The 21,805-nt window shown below is 37.2% G+C and overlaps 1 protein-coding gene and 1 pseudogene across 1 annotated transcript; both read right to left on the bottom strand.

Annotated features, from left to right (window-relative positions):
• Positions 1-160: 160 nt before the first annotated feature.
• Positions 161-4,723, bottom strand: LOC103722675 (putative disease resistance RPP13-like protein 3). Its single transcript, XM_008813316.4, has 2 exons — positions 1,762-4,723; positions 161-437 (listed from the first exon to the last, which is right to left on the bottom strand). The coding sequence occupies exon 1, from the start codon at positions 4,563-4,565 to the stop codon at positions 1,776-1,778; it is 2,790 nt and encodes a 929-aa protein (XP_008811538.3). The 5' UTR covers positions 4,566-4,723; the 3' UTR covers positions 161-437; positions 1,762-1,775.
• A 2,860-nt stretch (positions 4,724-7,583) lies between these two features.
• On the bottom strand, positions 7,584-17,655 carry LOC103722676 (annotated as a pseudogene).
• Between the last annotated feature and the right edge of the window lie 4,150 nt (positions 17,656-21,805).

Raw genomic sequence — 21,805 nt, 5'->3', positions numbered from 1 at the left:
GAAATGCATACATGTTTCAAAACCCATTTTAATGGATGCCAGATCAAAGCCATTTTTTGAGATGTCTATTGTTATACTCCCAAACCAAGAGCTAACAAAACCCGTATGCCTGCAAGGTGGACCTTGTAGGCATGGAAGGTTACTCGATTAACCAACTAAATAAAATCTCAGTAAATTCAATTTAATAGAAAAACTCACTCAATCTTCCAGATAATAGTTAATGAAAAATGTAAGTAATAATTTATCCTCAACAACAATAATCCCAAGATAATAGAGAGTCACAATGTTCCAGCACATATTTTGGTAACCAAACCAAATATAAAGCTAACGTATACGGAATCCAACTAAATAACTAAAGAAAACTATATTTACTAGGAACTCGGAAGCAAATCGTGCACTCCCCAAGCCCCATGTGATTCCTGATTCAGAGTCTGAAACTAGGGAAAAAAGAAAAATAAAGAACAAAGTTAGTGAGCAACACTAGCTCGGAAAGTAACATGATATTAGAAAATAGTGTCTAGGTATGCTGAGCGAATGATAAACCAAAATAGCAGTTTACAAACATAATATTAACTAGGAAGAAAGCTTTGTTTTCATTAAATCTCAATGAATGTCTTTTAGAAATTTACTTTTTATGAACTATTAATAAACTCTACATCAGGCAATGGTCACATAACTTAGTGGCATAGATCAGATACTGAATAATAGGCATAACAAATATAAGGTACACCAGGTACCAGATAACATATATCAAATAACAAGTACTATTCTAATCATCTGTGGCTCGATATTAAAATTAGTTTTTCAAATTATAAATCGACAGAACAAACATACTATTTCCATGGGCAAGACCAAATCATAGCTATGTTGAGAATATATAAAAATACAAATCGATAAATTACCCAGTCAAGTTTTCAACTCTTTACTCAAAACAAGTTATGTGTCCAAAATAACCTATTTTCAAGAGTTTCAAAATACATTCAATATTCTTGTATTATTTTCGACGGTAAAATAACTAGAATAGATAAAATTACATGCTTGATCGATTTATTGAATTAGAAATCGGTGCTGTAAACAAACTTAACCAATTAATTGGAATCTTCCCAAATTTATTTTTTTAAGCAAATTATTAACAAAAACACTAAAAAGTGTTATATTTCTTATCTCTATTAGCAACAAACTTAAGCACAGTGTTTACCGGTCAACACCGAGCATGTTCAATTAATCAATACAAATTCAGTTTGTCCTTCATCAACCATCAATACAAGAAATAAATAAATAAATTATTTCTAAATTCCTAATTTCAGCTTTAATGTCCAAATTACTTTTAGCTATAATTTTTTTTATCCTACTTCATTTGAGACTACGTAAATAAATAAGAAATTACAGTTTTACCTTGATTTAGGGACTAGAGCATAAAACAAGTAGATATAGTAAAGATCAATCACCAGTAAGGTTAGCAGCACTTCATTGATTTCAATAGTCTTTTATCTTAATCTAGAGGACGTAAAGAACTTTACAATCAGGTTTCTTAACTTCTGCATCAAAAGTGCTAAAACTCAATCAGAATTTCAGCAATTGGAACATTCAAAGATCAAAGAGAAATAAATCGAAATACTCTGCATGATATTATGTCAAACATGCGGCGTACTACAATTACAAGCTTTGAGAGTCTTCAATCATGCAATAAATTTATTCCATTAGTAGGATCTTGGGGGATGCAAATAACGAAGGAAATAGAGGAGAGAGGGAGTGACTTACAGGTGTTGGTGATATTATCTCTCATCGCGCTTATGTTCAAAAATAATGGAGGGGATGTGTCGGACCTCATTTCTGACCCGGTCATTGAACTCAAAGGGCATTTCAATCAGCTTCAGTTCTCGAAGTGTGGTCACATGCTGCAAGCCCTCAGGAAGCATCTTCAACTCTTTGCAGCGCCAGATAGTTAAGTGGGTGAGGCTGGGCATCGCCCCAACCTCCACTCTCCATTCCTCTAAATTGTCTAGGGTGCCTAATTCCAAGTGTTGCAGTCGAGGAAAGCCTCCAGCAGAAGAACACGACATGCTCTTCCCAATATATGAATTCCACCGTAGTTGAAGAAACCTGAGGTTTGGCAGCTTCTCCAGCACCGGCATTGGGTCTTGCTCCAAAAAAGTGCCCACTAATATGAGCTTGGTGAGGTTTGGCGGGAATTGACTGCTGTCTGGGAGTTGTTGTTTGGGTCTTGCTCCAAAAAGGTTTCCATGCAGAATCAATGAACGGAGCTGGTGCAGGTTTGGTGCCTGAGCGAAAAGGAAGTCCCAAGGGATATGAGAAAAATCCAGAGTGAAGGAGATCAGACTGTCCATTTTCTCGAGTGCTTTTTCGAGAGACTTTCCAAGCATTCTGCCACATCCTCCGTCCACCTCCTCCCCAGCAAAGCCAAAAGGCCCAAAACTGGTAACCCATTTTTTGAAGAATCTTATGCCTAGTATAGTGATAGAAAAACAGATGAAATCCCAACTACAGTGATCATCTGCAGTTGTGATTCGCAGCGTCTGCAGGTTCTTGTGATCACCACTTGTCGGTGCGCTCAGAAACATAAATATATTAATATAGACGTGCCTCAGCGTCCGGATTTTCCAAAATGATTTCGGAAGCCAACAAATATCTGTGCCTCTCGCATCCAGAGTCTGCAGATTCAGGAGATGTCGGATGGAGGATGGCAGTCTCTTCAAACCAGTCTTTCTCAATCCCAGGTATCGTAGATGAATCATGCTGCCGATCTGTTTAGGTAACTCCTCCAAATATTTTGCGCTCTCCAGATCCAGCACCCTTAATAAGTTTAACCCATTCAAAAATCTTCCCTCATTAGTCAAAATTAAATCGAAGCCCAGCAAAGTCCGGAGCTGTGGTGAGGAAACGGCAACCTCGTCATTTATACGATTGTGGAAAGCCGCACGATGACTTGATATACCATCTGATACTGCCATGTTGTCACTGCTGCAAATTTGAAGAAATCCATCCCTTCTGGCTTCCGATTGGCCAAAGTCGCGTAACAGATCATGGATGCGTATGCTCTTAACCCATCCATAAGCCTTGCTTCTCTTGACAACCTGGATCATGCACCTCTGGACCAAATTATCCAACCAAACTCTAGCAGTTTCTTCCATTGTCCTTGTCTGCTCTTCGGTTATGAAACCTTCGGCGACCCACAACCTGACTAATTTGGAAGCAGAGATAATGGAGTCCTCTGGAAATGCAGCGATGTATAGAAAACATGGTTTTAACGGAGACGGCAAGTCATTGTAACTTAAACCCAATATATTGAAACACTTCTTCCCATCTGGACCATCTTCCCAATTCATGCTCTGAGCTACACTCCACCACGCATCAAAGTTAGGATCTTTCCCTGACAGAAGGCCCCCTAACGCCACCAGTGCAAGAGGAAGTCCACCGCACCTCTTTGCAAGTCTCTTGGCCAATTCCTTCAAATCAGTGGGGACATCTTGTTTTGGTGGAAATGCCTTCCTACACAAGAGTTCCAAACTCTCGGTGTCATTCAGAGTGTGCAGTTTATAAGGAGGAAAGCTTGACCTGGCACGGTTTGCAACTTCCATCTCACGGGTAGTAAGCAGTATTCTGCTGCCTTTGTTCTCATCAGGAAAGACTCGCTGCATTTCTCCCCAGACATCAACAGTCCATACATCATCCATCACGACCAAATACTTTTTGTCTCTTAGGAAATCACGGAGCGTCTTTTTCACTTCTTCTTCACCCATCTGCTGCTCTAAGCCTTCTACTGTAACTCCTGTAGTTGTTTCTTCCTTCTTTTTGTTTCTCATTACTTGTTTCATGATGTCCTTCGCTAGCTCGATAACTCGGTAGCTCTGAGAAACTGAAACCCAAGCAAAGGTATCAAAATGTTTTTTAATTGCAGGGTCGTTGTACACTTTTCTTGCCAGGGTGGTCTTGCCTAGCCCACCCATACCCACTATAGAAATTACACATCGTGCTTTCTTATTCTCATCGAGCAATTGACTCACTATTTTTTTCTTATCATTCTCGAAGCCTATAACATCAATGTCATCATCATCAGAGTGAGGAGAGGATTGTCTGAGTGATTGCGAAATTTCATCCACTGTACTACTTCCACCTAGATCAGTAATGCCATATGTATCTTTGCTCGCAAAAATATTCTGGATCTTTTCCTTTATTTTTCTAATTTCAGAACCAATTTTATGTAGGGTAATCAATTCACAAGGTTTGTGAGAGTACCTTGAAATGGAGCCCATGCAGCCTCTCCTTTGGTGTCGCCTCTCGCCCATGTGCTTGATGGTGCCTATGACGTCTTCTATTTCATATGCCACACTTCTCATCTGCTTTATCCAGATCTCCACTGTTTCGTCTCCCCTCCTCTTCCTGGACTCGGCATCTTTGAGGAAACCTTGCAATAGCTGGAGTTGTGCTTTCACCCATTCGACTTGATCCCTCACCCCACTTAAGAAAGCAGCTTCTTGTGCGAGGAGGTTGGCAAGCTGAGAGACGACATTGGAAACCAGAGCCTCAGCAATAGCTCCTTCCATCTCTCTTACTCAGACGAAGAAGAGGATGGTCGAACGTATGAGCCAAGAAGGAGAGTCCTTGATCTCTGGGAAAGAAGTTCTCAGCCCGGATGCTATCCGTCACTAATGGCCGGGGAATCTTCTCCAGAGTCTATGCAAGAAACTTTTTTTTCAAAAAAAATCAGACTCTCTACATGAAAATTAATATAAGAAGTTCTATTACTTTAGCTACTCTTATGACCATGTGACTTGAGGATTACTACTCTTATTACCATGTGACTTGAGGATTAATTTATTCCGACGTTCAGACACTTCCATGTGACTTGAGGTTTAATTTATTCCAACATTAAGACACGGTTGCCAACTTCAATTTTTAAGGCTATCAGCCATTGACAGCTCTATTCCAGCCATCACCCTTCTCCAATTGTCGAATTATTTTTCTCTCCCTCATCTTAAATATATTACTCATCACCCCCAAATATACCTTTTGTCCGCCCAGTGAAAAATCTCTCCCCCCCAAACACTCTTCCGTCCATCTAACGCTTCCAATTGTTCCCACTTTTCCAAGGTCATCAGTGGAGTTCATCGATCTTGGGTTTTCCCTTTTCTGTGGTGGCTGTGTTCTCCTGAGACTGGTTATAAAATAGAACTTGTTATCGTATCCAAAAGTGAGCCTAATTCGGAAAAAAAAAAGAGAATATCATCTAAGAGAGAGTCTGACAAGATATCCGGCTGCTAGGATTGGCCGTGAACATGGTCAGCAGGAGGCTAGGCATCTACATTTTTTTTTTTAAATTAAGTAAATGGAGATTACGAGGACTGCACATTTATCCAAGCAGCCCCTTCTGTGATGGCGAACTCAACAGGCTTGGGCATTATTATCTAAAATATTTCAGGCCTAAGCCAAGCTTGAAAATATAATTCGAGCTAAGTTTGAATGGGGGATAGCCCAGCCCGGCCCGGCCCGGCCCACTTCCAATTCTATTCTTACCCCATATGCTAACCCTCACTAATGGCCATGGAATCGTCTCGATACAAGAAACTTTATTTTTGATCAAACTCTCTGTATAAAAATTAATATAGAAAGTTCAAGTACTTTAGCAACTCTTTTTACCATGTGATTTGGGGTTTAATCAATTCCAATATTCAGACACTTTCATGTGACTTGAGGTTTAATTTATTCCGACATTAAGATATTGTTGCCAGAGCTGGACTGTCATTAGCCTGAATAGAAAGAAACACCGCCCCGAGCCAACTTAAATTTTTAAGACTTTCAGTCATTGACAGCTCCATCCCAGCCATCACCCTTCTCCAATTGTCGAATTATTTTTCACTCCCTCATCTTAAATATACTTACTCATCACTCCCAAAATATGCCTTTTGTCCGCCCAGTGGAAATCTCTTCCCCCCAAACACTCTTCCGTCCATCTAACGCTTCCAATTGTTCCCACTTTTGAAGGCCATCACTGGAGTTCATCGATCATGGGTTTTCACTTTTCTGTGGTGGCTGTGTTCCTTCTTTTAAGTGATGTGAAATGCGCCAACGACACGACGGAATTATCTGCCGGTGGTGCTTGAGATTGAGTTTAAGCATAGAAAACTATCCCTTGATTCACTTTTTTTTAAACAAAAAATATCAGCATTTCTTGGAACAATAGATGTATTATATTATCATACATTATTTAATATTTCAAATTATTTGATATTTTAACTTATACATTAATATTAAATATACAATATGTTCATAATACGTATTTTTTGATATTATATAATTGTCATTTTGTTAATAATAATATTTTATATGATATATTATATTTTATATTAACAATAATATTATTGTATCATAATATATTATGTATTATTTAACAATTTTTCTAATAATATATTTATAATATTTATTAGATTTAACTATCATACTATCTATCGCACCAATTCTATTATCATTATTTTTAAATATAATAATATTAGTCTTACATCAAATATTATATCATTAACATAATATTATATTGTGTATACTAGTCATTTTAATTATTTAATATTAAATAAGAAGATTAATTTATTATTTTGAGAATAATAATAGTTTTAAAAATACTCATAGTATAATTGTTATTATAAAATATTTAATTTTATATGTTATTAATAGTAGATTTTGTTTCAACATAATTATTAATTATTATTATATTATTCCAACATATTGTTATAATGACAATGTTACCATAATTGTTATTATAATATTATATTTATATTATTACACTAGATATGATATTATAATTGTATTATTATACTAGATATTAGATTTTTATTATCATTGGGATAATATTGATTCTATTTAATATTATAATATAATATAATATCAATATTAAATATAATATTATGATAAAAGATCAAAGAGTATTGTTAATAACATGAATATAAAATATATTAGGAGAAAATATTGCTTTACCAATTATAATATTAATACTATATTATTATACTAATATGAATGCTGATATTGTAATAATTATATATATTCTATTTTATGCTTCCGGATTGTTTCATTTCTCAGAATTTTTAGATTAATCCCCACACACACAAGAAAAGAAAGGATAACAAATGCTAACAGAGAAATACAATGCAAAATGCCTTACTAGACAAGTTAGAAGATGACATCAGATCAAGCACTTTTAAACGGACAATACCTGCAGAATAAAACTATTTAGAAAGTGAACATCATCTACACATATTTATGTGGTAATTAGAAAGTGGGAACAAAAAGATGTTACTAAGCATCCATATCACCTTTTATGTAACAATGGAAAAGCCAACCACAAGTACTAAGACGAGGTTTGCATGGATCCAAATACTGCAACCGAAGTGCTAAAGCTATATATGAATCTGAAAGCTCCCAATGATATGGTAAGCTAAATAGTTTGATAGGGCCTCAGACAGGAAGCAAAGCAGTTAAATATGAAAAGAAATGAACCTATCACGAAAAAGACAAGCTTTAGAGTTCTTGTGATAACAAGAGAAAATAATAATAATAATAATAAAAGAGGTTAGACCCTTCTAAGAGCTGCATTAACAAAAGATTTGTATTTTTTTTTTTCAAGTTAATACACCAAGCAGAAAAAGTATTGCTTCAGTAACGTTATAAATATGAGGCGTGGATCAAAGCAAAGGTTAGCGGAGAGACCCATTGAGGTTTTGGGATATCCGAACCAGACACCAATCTGCTTTACAGAACTAGGCAGCAGCCATAGTACAATGGAAACAAGAAGAAAGAAACCAAGGTTTGACACGATCACGCGTGCAACTAACGTAAGAAATTCTTAGAGCACATTTTCTTTTGCCTTGCAAATAACAATCCTAGGAAGGCGCATTGCTTTCTTGCATGCTCTGGAATCAACTTCGCTAGGATCTCCATGGGAACTCCCTTCAACTCTGCTCAATGTAGTCAATAAGCAACCATGACTATCTAGAGGGCAAAAAGACAGGCACAGATGGATCATGGAACGGTCATCTCATTTAGTACTCTTACCATGAGGCTTGAAGTTAAAGAGCGAGGGTAGAAACCGACCATTTGGCAGACGGGTATTTGGGTCTCTGAGCTCATCAAAGAATGGATGAATTAATGCCTCCAGCTGCATCGGATAACAATTGTTCCATTAACATCCAAAGCATATATTGGAAAGATTAAAGGCCCTTTGGCACATAAGTTACAAACAGTGTCGTGGAAATATATCCTCACAGCTGTGCTCCGTAAATCTGGGGAGTACTGAAGGAGCCTCGAGACAAGATCGACAGCTTCAGGCGGCATTCTTTTATGGAAGATCTGATGAGAAATTGGAGAAGATTTGGTTGCACTTTTAGCAGGAGAAAACAAGTCAGAAAACAGGATAAAAACAAAAAGGCGGTAACAAGCAAGGAAAATGGTCATACCTTGTGCCACGGGTGAGCCTTAATCTGTGGAAATTTGAACTCCGTGTAATTTGGGTTCATGCATTTAATTAGCATCAAATTACAAGATGCACAAAGCATCAGCAGTCAAGTCACCTTAATAATTTCAACAAGTTGATCAACTCCACTCTCACCAGGAAAGAGAGGCCGTTGCTAATGAAAAGAATATTAATTGTGCACATAAGTTAGGAAATTTTTTTATTTTATTTTAATTCCAGACAGATATATGTAAGAATAGAGATTGCTATCAGTCACCCACTAATGATCACCACTCAGTTCGCCTGGGATGTGCCAGTTGGGAATTGGTGCCAAACACAATGGGGTCGATGGTTTCAGTCGGGCCCCGCTTGCCCTCAACCAATCATCAACTTCGATGTCTCCCGGTAAATGGAGCAGTGATCAGTAGCAAGTGATCTATAGCTTTTTCCTTAAGAACATTACGTTGACTCTACCTGTCCTAAAAGGAGTTCAGCTAGAACACAGCCAGCAGACCAAATGTCAATTGCTGTTGTATACTCCGTGGCACCAAATATAAGCTCAGGAGCTCTGTAGTACCTAGAACAGATGTATGATATATTTGGTTCCCCTTTCACCTGTTAAAACCCAAACAAATGGATAATTAATAAAGCAAAGTCAGCAAACCAACAACGAATCAGATTCCAAGGATGAACACATACCAAAACTTTTGCACTTCCAAAGTCACACAGCTTCAGTTGGTGTGTATGTGGGTTGACCTGTTACAGGATCATAGGATGCTTAATTGTATTTCTGTAGAAGGCCTATGAAGATGAAGAATTGATGTATGAGTGACAAGTCACTAGGAAAAAATAAATAATAAAATCTGCATATGTATTTATGAATGATGTATAATAGCAGAGCAGTCTTCAGCCCATTTTGAAATCAACCTAAATTTCGCATGTGATTTCTTTATTTAAAAAAATCCTCCATCACAACCTTGAAAGATTAAATTAAAGCTTTTTATAACCTCCTCCATTTTTTAAAGTATGAGTAGGAGACTGGTGCTTCCAATACAAAAGATGCATATATTCCAAATTCATTTCAAGAATATCCTAAGCAATATAAGCCAAGTAATATAAGCCAGAGAGTCCCGTGACCTTAGGTCGTACTTCTGCCTTCCTTGCCGCCGAGAGCGCAGCAAAAGTTGGACAGAAGAGGCAACAGAATTTAACGAGTCACGGGACGGCGCTTTTAACACTCCCTGTGGGTCTCCGCATGACGAGAGCCGCTAAAAAAAAGATTGGAGAGAGAGAGAGAGAGAGAGAGAGAGAGAGGGGGGGGGGAAAGGCAATTCAACTCTAAGAGTTAATCATGAGAGAAAATTAAGCTATAAATGAAAAAATATAATCATATAGACTTCTCTCATTAAAGTAGTAGACATGATAACAATGAAACTGATGCAGCCACATACAATGAATTTTACAAGCAAAGTGTGATGTGCGGATATCTTCTAACTTTAATTCAATCAAAGCTTGTCCAGGGGCACACACTGGGATCACAAAGCTTCTTATTCTCATAAACACTACCCTTTTTTTTTGTTTAGGAAAGAAGTACTATTTTTCAGTACTATCTTCATGCACCACCTTTTTTCAAAAAATTAAAGTTGAGAGGGAGATGAACTATTATTTATATAGGCACAGATATGGGTGTAGTCTTTCTCACGGATGCTAGAGGTGCTGCATAAAATGCTTGTGTCTGTTTCTGAAGGTCACGGATGAATTGGATGATGTTAGGGATGATGCTTGTGAATTTTTTTTCCCCTTTTTTTTGAGGAAATGCTTGTGTAGCTACACCAATGGGCTGTCATGGTGATTGGGCTCCCTCTCCTTTATTTAATAACTCTAAGCTTAGCTTTTTAAGAAACAGATTCTTCCTCCCATACTTCACATGGTCGATTCTGAAATTCCAAGCTGATGTCTCTCACCCACCACCCATGCTGGTGCGGTCTTTTTGGTTCACGGGTCCAAGTGATATGGAGTTATGGACAGGTAAAAGGACAATAGGAAGGGTATCATAATATAAGGCTGGAACTCTTCATGATTTCAAGACATTTAGTAGTACATCAGATTGCCACAAAGCTAGTTTTCATTAGCAGTGTTCAGAGGGAGGATCTATATATATGCCTTCAGTTGTTGAAGCATAAGGTGGGGGGTGGGGTTTGGTTGTAGCTATGGAACGTATATATGCAGGTCCATTTAAGGATATGGCATCTATTCACATGGACGGTGATTGATGTCGGCAATGCGCATTCTTCTGACATGCATATGAGAGTACTACCATTCATTTGATGATTCAGGACTTATATGGTGCTTGGTACATCGATCATGCTATGTATTCCAAATTCCAATGCTTGAAATCAGAATTTTGAAAAAAAAATAATAAATTAAATGATCGATTTAAATGCTCAACAGGTAGTTGATCATAGGTGGGTGGGAGTAATTAGATTCCTTAATTATGTTACAAATTAATGTCAAATTGATTGTATATGTTAGGGGTGCTTGGGTTTTGTCATAGGTGGGTGGAGGTAAAAATTTTCTTTGCATACTTATGTGAACGTTTAATTCTTATATATGAATGTACACTTCCGATATATGCATTATAGAAAATATATGATCTGGATTATGCATAGAAAATGGCAGTAATGTTGCATGTTGTGATGTGAGCATGTTGTGCGTGTCTGTTATAGAAAATATATGAGTTCACAATTATACTTAGAAATTGATAATATTTTGCATTCTATAATATAAGAATGTCTAGGTACTTAACTAATAACTGAGACTTGCTTAGCTGGATTATTGGGTGGGTGATTTGACTAGCTAAGTTATTAAATTTTTATATTAATGATATTATTATATCATAATATGTTATATATTATTTAATTACATTTTATAGTATTCATCATAATTCTTAATTATTATTATAATATTCAAACAGGTTATTACAGTAATAATGTTACTATAATTATTATTACAATAATATATTATATTATTACACTAGATATGATATTATATTTATATTATTATTCTAGATATTAGATTTTATTATCATTAGGATAATATAAATATTATTTACTAATATTATGATATAATATTATATCAATATTAAATATAATATTATGATAAAAGATCTAAGATTGTTGTTAAAAATATTAATATAAAAAGTATTAGTAGAAAATATTATTTTGGTTGTAATAATATTAATACTATATTATACTTAATAGTATAATATTATTATACTAATACGAACACTGATATAGTAATAATTACATATTACGTTATATGCTACCTGTTTATTTTATTTTTTAGAAATTTACTTATCATACCCAAACACAAGAATCGAACTAATTATTCGTGACAATGGATTTCTAGGAATGAGGAAACCATTTCTCCCCCCCAGCCGAAGCACACACATAAAAGAAAGAAAGAAAAAAAAAGAAAAGAAAGGATAACGAATGCTAACAAAGAATACAATGCAAAATGCCTTAATAGACAAGTTAGAGGAAGACATCAAATCAAGCACTTTTAAACAGATAATATGTGTGAGGTAAAACTATTTAAAAAATGAACATGATCAACACATATTTATGTGGTAATTAGAAAGTGGGAATAAAGAAATGTTATTAGGCATCCATATCACCTTTTAAGTAACAATAGAAAAGCCATCTACAAGTACTAAGATGAGGTTTGCATGTATCCAAATATTGGAATAGAAGTGCAAAGGCTGTACATAAATCTAAGCTTCCAGGAGGCCAAGAAGTATTTCCTAGCTATCCAAAAATACCTTGATGATTACAGTGATATTTGTTTAAAAAAAATATGAAAGTTGTTTTAGTTTTATCAGTACCCTGCTGGATAGAGTTGGGCACTGGGCCGGGCCGCCCACGGCCCGGCACGAAGCGGGCCGTGCCTGGCACGGCCCGCTAGCTACAGTGTCGGGCCGTGCCGGGCACGGCCCATTTAAGGGGGCCGTGCTGGGTCTCAGGTTACTGGCCCGCGGGCCGAGCCCGGCACGGCCCGCTTCGGGCCTGGGCCGGCACGGCCCGCTCTAGGCCCGCGGGCCAGTCCGGCACGGTCCGGGCCTGGGCCCGACCCGGCCCAGTAAAAATTAATGCTTCATAAATTTTTTTAATAAATTAATAAATATTGAAAACTAAGGATTTATGAATATAAAGCCACCTTAATGGTGGGGGGTTTGGCATAGACCCCTACCAGTTTATTAATTTAAATCAAAATGGTACATGAAGGGAGGTTTGGACCTAGGTCTGACCTCCAGAATACAATAAGAAAGGGCCGAGGTTTGGACCTTGGTCTGACCTCCAGAATACAATAAAAATGTACAATTATAAAAAATTAAGAAATCTTACTAATCATCAGTGATTCAGTGAATCAGTATTCACTCTTCAGTCTTCAGTAGTGTTTGTATCATCATCATCAGAGGATGTTGTATTATGTCCACCTTTATCTTGAAGTCTTGCCTCAGCATCCAACCAATCTTTGAAGCAGAGAAGCATCTCCACCGTTTCGCCCGTCATCCTACTTCTCTTTTCGTCAAGAACACGCCGACCTGCACTAAAAGCGGATTCCGATGCTACCGTGGACATCGGCACAGCTAAAATATCGCGTGCAATTGCAGACATAACATGATATTGATTTCTAACACTCTTCCACCAAGATAATACATCTAGATTCTCTATTTGATTTTCATCATATGCAGACTGAAGATCATTTCGTAAATAAAATTCTAGTTCACTACTTAAAGATGAAGAAGATGAAGATAAACTTGAAGCATGTGTGTGTCTTCTCTGTGCAATGAATGAAAAAATAGATGACGAACGAGAACTACTAGAAGAAGAAATAGAGGTTTGTATTTGTGTTCTAGATCCACGAATTTTTTCATCCTATATAGCATAAATATCATAAAGAAGTTGTTTTACCTCATTTTTAGCAGGTTCAGGATCTTTAATCATATTTTCACAGTATGCATCAAGTAAAATTAGCACGCTATTTAATTTAACTCTAGGATCAAATACAGCAACTAAGTTATGCATAGGACATATCTTGTCCCAATACTCATTCTATTTAGATTCCATTAGGTCAATAATAGGCATTAAAATATCATCATATCTATGTTCTGAAAATTTTTGACTAATTATACATGCTTGTTGTAAAAATGAACATGAAGTTGGATAATAAATATCAGAAAGAACATTGGTAGCATTATAAAACTAAGCAAAAAATCTTCCAAAATTTTTTCTTTATTCCAATCAGTTTCAGTCAATGTAAAGCCTAATCCACGATCATTAATATATGCACTTAATAAGTTTTTATATGGGTATGCATCATGTATCATGCTATATGTTGAGTTCCAACGAGTAATTACATCAAGTTTAAATTTTTAAAACGTTTACCATGATTTATACATAGTTCCTTAAATTCGTGAAGTCTTGATCTTGAAGCATGAATAAAAGAAACTGCATTTCTAATTTTACCAATCACATCTTGAATCATGCCCATGCCAGCTTGAACAGAAAGATTTAAGATATGACATGCACATCTAATATGCAATAAATTTCCATCTAACATGGGATGCAATGAGTCTTTTAATAATGCAACAGCAGAATTATTATTAGATGCATTATCAAAAGTAATAGACATAATTTTATCATTAATATTATATGAACATGCAGTTTGATAAATGATATTTGAAATTTGTTGCCCAGAATGTGAAAAATCAAAAGCACGAAAAGCAAGAATACGTTTATTTAATTGCCAATCATTATCAATATAATGAGCAGTAATGGCAATAAAACAACTACCTACAGATGCTGACCAAATATCAGAAGTTAATGAAATTTTTACATTTAAAGTAGAAAGTGTTTCAATTAAACTTTGTTTCATTGCTAAAAAATTAGTCATAGCTACTCTTCTAAATGTACGCCTACTAGTTCTTTTGTAAGCATGTTGTAGGTTTAATTGAACATATTCTTCAAAATTAAAAGATTCACATAAACTAAAAGGTAATTCATCCTTAACTATCCATTTTACAAGTGCTTTTCTTTGATTTTCATGATTATATGCAAAATTACCTACAAGTAATCCCCCTTGTATATTAAGGGTACTTTGAGTTTGAGCATGAGAATCATGCATCCTATGACTCTCTTGATGTCTTTTTAAATGCCCTGTTCCCCCACTACTACTACAACTATAAAGTTTGGCACATTTTTTACATTTAGCTTTTCAGACTCCATCAACCATAACTCTATCAAATTCATTCCATACAGCACTAGTCCTCTTACGAGAAGAGGTTTGATCTTCACTCGGTTCACTAGTTCTAGAGGAACTAGGAACATGGGGTTGGGGATTAGTTTCTTCTCCCTCAGAAACAGGAGGAATGCCAAACTGACTTTCCTCAAAAGATGACATATCTAAATTGATGAATTCAAAAAATAAAAACTAATCACAAGGAGGATTGGAGGAATTGAGTAGAGGGTCGGAGGGCAGAGGCAGAGCCGCAGAGCCGAGATTTTGAGCTTCCTCTTGTGCTCTCAACAGGAGTGACCTTCTCTTCTCAACAGGAACCTCCTCTTGTGTAGCACTTGAACACTTGCTAAATGCAAACTAAAAATTAAATTGCTAGAAGAGCACTTTAGAAGAGAGAAATAATAGTAGTAGAGAAGGAGAGAATAGTTGGTTTGGTGTGGTGAGAATGAGGGAGGAAAGGGCTATTTATAGAAGCCCCAAAATTTTTTTTTTCCAAAATACCCCTCAATTCAGCCGTTATTGGACTGTTGGGAGGGGTAAAAGTGTCATTTTCCCAAAATAGCCGTTGGAAACGGCTATTTTCCTCCCCCCTCTCCAGACGGGCCGTGCCTGGCACGGCCCGTTTGCGCCCGTTACGGGCCGTGCCTGACACGGCCCGTGGCGTGCCGTGCCCGGCCCGGCCCGCCAATAGACGGGGCTGGGGCCGGGCCGGGCTTCCTTTTGCGCCCGAGACGGGCCGTGCCGGCACGGCCCACTTCATAAGCGGGCCGGGCTAGGCACGGCCCGTTTAGACCTTGGGCCCGGTGGGCCTGGGCCGGGCCGGCCCGGCACGGCCCGATGCCCAACTCTACTGCTGGAAGGGTTTAGGGCTTATTTTGAGCTTCCTCCTAATGCACTTTTTTGCACCGTTTTGGGGTAATGAAATTTGACTTTTTGACCAAAATGCCCGCAACAAATCTTGCAATCACAGTTATGCCCCCTTAAAACATAATGCGCGAAATAGACTTGATTTTGCGAACGGAAGGAGGAGAGCGCCCTCAGGAGTTCTCAGGAATCCTAATGCACGAAAGAACCCTAATCATCCTTGGCTCCCACCCTTCCCACGCGATTGAGGTATTGTTTCTTTCTTAATTTCTCTCCGGTTATTTACCTGTTTGGAGATTCCAATCTCTTCCTTTGAAATTCTTGATCTCAACGTTTCTTTCGGATTGTTCTTTTTTTTTTTGGAAAGAATTTTTTCTGATTGTTCGGGCTTTGTTCACGTATTATTTATCCGAAATAGTGAGATGCTTGTGTTTCGAGATGATCTCAATTCTCATGCTGTTTTAGATGAATCGGTGCATGTTTTCTGGGTAAGTTGTGGATGTGGAGTTGGGTGATTGCTGTGATCCTGGTATTTATCTCAAGATTAAGTTTTCTGGCTAGTTGTGAAGAGTATTTTTTCTTCGAGAGCTGATACCTCCTAAGCTTGGTGCACTTAATCTGCATGATGGTATCACCAATACTTGGTCCATGCTTCATCAGGGAAGACTAACCAAGTTATTGGCTTGTCAGCTGGGATTAGGGTGTTGGTACTAGATACCTCATGTCAGTGTCGTGCAGCATGTCGGGATTTAGCTATAGAGTTACAGGTCCTAATAAGGGCAGATATAGTTCCTCCAGAAAAGTAAAAAAGGGAAAAAGAGGGCAGACTAAGTACAAGGCCAAAACTCGAAAATAACCTTAGACCAACTGATCATGCATGGTAGCATTTGTCTGAATTATTTCTTTGTTGATAGAAATGACAAGGTTCTACCTTACTAGTAGCAACAACAAAAGTGAAGGGCAGAAAGAATATGCCGATTACCTAGAAAATAGGAGACTGCATATCAGCCTTTTAAAAATGAGAGGAAGGAAACCAAGGTTCATGTTTTCTTTTGATTAGAGGTGTTAAAGGTCACCATCCAAGATATGCTATACCTTCTAGCCTCCAAGTCCATGATGACATTTTGTGTCAGGACAGGAGGTATTCCCTCTCAAAGTCTTCCTTGGGCAGGGCTAGCTCCCCACAGAGCCAAATTCCACCTGCGTAGCTATGTGAAAAACTCAGTAGTCTCACCTCCTCCATAGTGGTGCGTAGAGTCTCCAGTCTTCATATTTTTTTCCCCCCGGAAGGATCCAGTCATCCTCCATTTCAAGTTAGAGTCCAAGCCATCCACATGAACTTATATTAGCAAGAATCAACATAACCTTGTGAAGGAAAAAAAAAGTTAAAAAATCGAACCATTAGAAATTTGTCTGTCCATGGGCCATTGGACAAGTAAACACTGGAAATAATAGATAAGCATTTTCTCGAGTGTTTTATCTCTTAGCACTGCATCAGGGCTTCTAAATACCCAAGCATAGCCTGTCTAATGCCATCACCAATCATTCAACATCCTATCCAAACACCAATGCATGCCTAGGTGCTTGCAGTCACCAAGTATTCCATAGTCCTGAATCACCCTAGGTATTCTGTCAATCATGAACAGTGTAATGTTTTTAAGTGGATATGTTCTTGTTGATTTTCACAATTCCATTTAGATGTCACGATAAGACAGCCATTAGTCTCTCTTTCTTTTAACTTAGCAGCATCTCTTTATGGGTAGGATAAGGTCTCAAGGCTGTTATCTCAATCAACTAAAGAGCAGTATTATCAAGGTTCATTTTTGTGATATTTTTCCTCATTCTCTTTTCCTCTTCTGTGAGACTTCCCCATCAGCTTTTTCATCTGTGTCATGCTTTTCTGGTTCATTGGTCCCTTCTTGTTACTTATTCTTTTTGGTAAAAAATTGTTGCAAAGAAGCCAAAGAGACTACTTATAAAAACATTACCTGATTCTTTTCCAATATAGCAGCAGCCTGAATATTATCATCATGAGATTAAATTTGAAGCTTGCTAGGACTGCATCTGACCATGGTTTCGTTGGCATCATAGCTTGCTCCAATGCAAGTTAGGTTTATATTTTTATTCCGGCTGAAACTTTTCCTTGTGTCAACTGATCCTGTGGGGATTGATCTTCCTCTCGATGGTTTCTGGTTCTGGTTCAGTTGAATGGCAATCCTCCATTTCTCTAATCCAATCTCTGAGTACAGACAACAACACTAACCATTTGTTCAGAGAACCAGAAGTCGACAAACTTCAAACCTAAATCAGGAACAAAATAGGCTATTACATGGAAATATGACCATAAGAAAATATGACTCACCTTGGTTTCTGAAGAGAGAAGATATGATTTAGTTGTTAATTCACTCAATTGGTAGGTGATGATGAGAACAGGCTTCTTTTCATCGGTAATGGACTTTTCTGTTCATTGTTTGGACGGTATCTGCGACTGCTTTCTCCTAGATTGGAGAACAAGCTTCTTTTCATCGGTGGTCCATCTTTTTCGAGTCGAACATCAGTTTATGGCAGGCGACCAGAGCTTCGGCATCCTGTCAAACACGGAGGTCCCCACAGTATATGGCAGCGACATCATCAACCGGAAACAGAAATCAAGGAAAACAGGGTGGAAACAAGGGGATTATGCGGTGTAATCCGGTGATCTCTCCATGAGATCTCGGTAGGCGATGATGGCAGCACGGGTACTAACTCCAGCGAGGCGTGTAACAAAAGCATTCTTGATGACATACACCACTAGCAGTAACTCTGTGCATGCTCTTGTTCTATCAAGGTTCCCTCATCTCTCTCTGTTCCTATGTTGACACTTTAATGACAACTAGATTGATTATCGCATGAATGTTAATTTTGATTGAGGCCGCTTAAATTTCTGTTGATCTTGAAAGTGCATTCAGTTTGATTGAGGCCCTTATCTTTTAAAATTTTGTCAGCATGTTTTGAATTTGGATTAACCTAGTCAGGGGCAGCGTTGAGGATGAGGGAGACAAGAAAGCCAGAAGGACTGCGATAACCATGGGATGAGAGGAAAGAATAGCTGCATCCAATGATCTTAATTTTTTGGGTTCTTGGGTGAAGGGGTTGGGGCATGGGGGCTCCAATAGTCTTATGTACCAGGATCAAAATTTTGTTGAGCAGAGATTTTATGGACTTTGTAAACAATGCCTTCCCACTGCCTTCCCTCTCATTAGCTTTTCTTGATTCCTCCACTTTTTTAGGTCAAATAATACCTCCATTTATTGTGGATGAAACAAACTCTAATTTGAGTGTCGGGCCTTTTGACCTATAATGTATACTTGATTCCCAACTCTTTGATAAGTTTTATATCGAACTGCGAATAAGTATATTTTAGGTTTTTCTCTCTAAAGGCAAATTTCTGCAGCAACAACTTTTATTGCTGTTTTATTAAGGTCATAGCGTTGGGAAGCACGAATTCTAAGCATCTGGATCCAAAAATAATAAGATAAAGGCAATTTCGCTTGTTATTTAATTAGCTCTAGGTTTTATTGCATCTTAATTTTTGCATTTCTTCTTCTAATCTATTCAATGGATTTTTCTCATCCCGATTCAGATGTTTTTATGTCTTTTGGTTTCAATCGTATGTTTATTTTGTTTTGTATATTATAACACCTTTTTTGGGCAGAAGGAGAAAGGAAACAAACATTCTGGCTTAGGAAGGTTGATGATATGGCCCCAGCTTCCATTAAAAGCCTTTTGGCAAGCAGTATCGTTAAACAGCAGTTACAAGAACTACTTGTATCTGATACTAAGACTAAGTAATGCATGCATGTTTCGAAACCCATATTAATGGATGCCAGATCAAAGCCAAGAGCTAACAAACCCGTATGCCTTCAAGGTGGACCTTATAAGCATGGAAGGCTACGCGATTAACCAACTAAATAAAATCTCAGTAAATTCAATTTAAAAGCAAAACTCACTCAATCTTCCAGATATTAGGTAATGAAAAATGTAAGTAGTAATTTATCCTCAACAACAATAATCCCAAGATAACAGAGAGTCACAATGTTCCAGCACATAATTTGGTAACCAAACCAAATATAAAGCTAACATATACGGAATCCAACTAAATAACTAAAGAAAACTATATCTACTAAGAACTTGGAAGCAAATCTATGCGTGCCCTCCCCAAGACCCATGTGATTCATGATTCAGACTCTGAAAATAGGAAAAAAAGAAAACAAAGAAAAAAAAGTTAGTGAGTAACACTAGCTCAGAAAGTAACATAATATTAGAAAATAGTGTCTAGGTATGCTAAGCAAATGATAAACTGAAATAGCAGTTTACAAACATAATATTAACTAGGAAAAAAAATTATTTTCATTAAATCTCAATGAATGTCTTTTAGAAATTTACTTTTCATGAACTATTAATAAACTCAACATCGAACAATGACCACATAACTTAGTGGCATGGGTTAGATACTGAATAATAGGCATAACAGATATAAGGTACACTAGGTACCAGATAACAGATATCAAATAACAAGCATTATTCTAATTACTTGTGGCTCGATATTAAAATTAGTTTCTCAAATTACAAATCGACAGAACAAATATATTATTCTTATTGGCAAGACCAACTCATAGCTATATTGAGAATATATAGAAATACAAATTGATAAATTACCCAGTCAAGTTTTCAACTCTTTACTCAAAACAAGTCATGTGTCCAAAATAACATATTTTCAAGAGTTTCAAAATGCATACAATATTCTTGTATTATTTCCGATAGTAAAATAACTAGAATAGATAAAATTACATGTTTGACCCATTTATCGAATTAGAAATCGACGTTGTAAACAAACTTAACCAATTAATTGGAATCTTCCCAAATTTATTTTTTTTAAGCAAATTGTTAACAAAAACACTAAGAAGTGTTATATTACTTACCTCTATTAGCGACAAACTCAAGCACAGTGTTTACCGGTCCATGCCTAACATGTCCAATTAATCGATACAAATTCAGTTCGTCCTTCATCAACCATCAATACAAGAAATAAATAAATTATTTCTAAATTCCTAATTTCAGCTTTAATGTCCAAATTACTTTTAGCTATATTTTTTTTATCCTACTTAATTTGAGACTACATAAATAAATAAGAAATTAGAGTTTTACCTTGATTTAGGGACTAGGGCATAAAACAAGTAGATCTAGTAAAGATCAATACCAGTAAGGTCAGCAGCACTTCATTGAGTTTAATAGTCTTTTATCTTAATCTAGAGAAGGTAAATAACTTTGCAATCAATTTTCTTAGGCTCTGCATCAAAAGTGCTAAAACTCAACCAAAATTTCAGCAATCGGAACATTCAAAGATCAGAGAGAAATAAATCATAATACTCTGCATGATATTATGTCAAACATGTGACGTGCTACAATTACAAGCTTTGAGAGTATTCAATCATGCAAGAAATTTGTTCCATTAGTAGAATCTCGAGGGATGGAAATAGCAGAGGAAATGGAGGAGAGAGGGAGCGACTTACTAGTACGGATGATATTATGTCTCATCGAGCTCAAGTTCAAAAATAATGGAGGGGATGAGTCTGTCCTTGTACCCGTCCTCATTTCTGACTCTATCATTGAACTCACGGGACATTCCAATCAGCTTCAGTTCTCGAAGAGTGGTCACGTGCTGCAATCCCTCAGGAAGCATCTTCAATTTCGTGCAGTACCTGATGGTTAAATGGGTGAGGCTGGGCATCGCCCCAACCTCCACTCTCCATTCCTCTAAATTGTCTTCATCGGCTAATATCAAGTGTTGCAGTCGAGGAAAGCCACCTACAGAAGAACACGACATGCTCTTCCCACAATACGAAGACCATAGTCCAAGAAACCTGAGGTTCGGTAGCTTCTCCAGCACCGGCATTGGGTCTTGCTCGAATTCAGAATTAAGTAATTCGAGCTTGGTGAGGTTTGGCGGGAATTGTCTGCTGTCTGGGAGCTCCCATTGTTGTTCGTGTGACAACCGTCCCTGCAGTCTCAGTGAACGGAGCTGGCGCAACTTTGGTGCCCAAGCGAAAAGGTTGTCGCCGGGAAGAATAGCAAAATACAGAGTCAAGGAGATGAGGCTGTCTATTTTCTCGATTGCTTTTTCAAGTGGCTTTTCCATATATT

This window comes from Phoenix dactylifera, chromosome 1, assembly GCF_009389715.1.
Source record: "Phoenix dactylifera cultivar Barhee BC4 chromosome 1, palm_55x_up_171113_PBpolish2nd_filt_p, whole genome shotgun sequence".
In the NCBI taxonomy this organism is placed as follows: Eukaryota; Viridiplantae; Streptophyta; class Magnoliopsida; order Arecales; family Arecaceae; genus Phoenix; species Phoenix dactylifera.
Note: the sequence above shows the minus strand (reverse complement) of the source record. Positions and strands in the feature narration are given on the sequence as shown.

Excerpts from the sequence above, each read along its gene's own strand:
- LOC103722675 (XM_008813316.4), bottom strand. The coding sequence starts at position 4,565 with ATGGAAGGAGCTATTGCTGAGGCTCTGGTTTCCAATGTCGTCTCTCAG.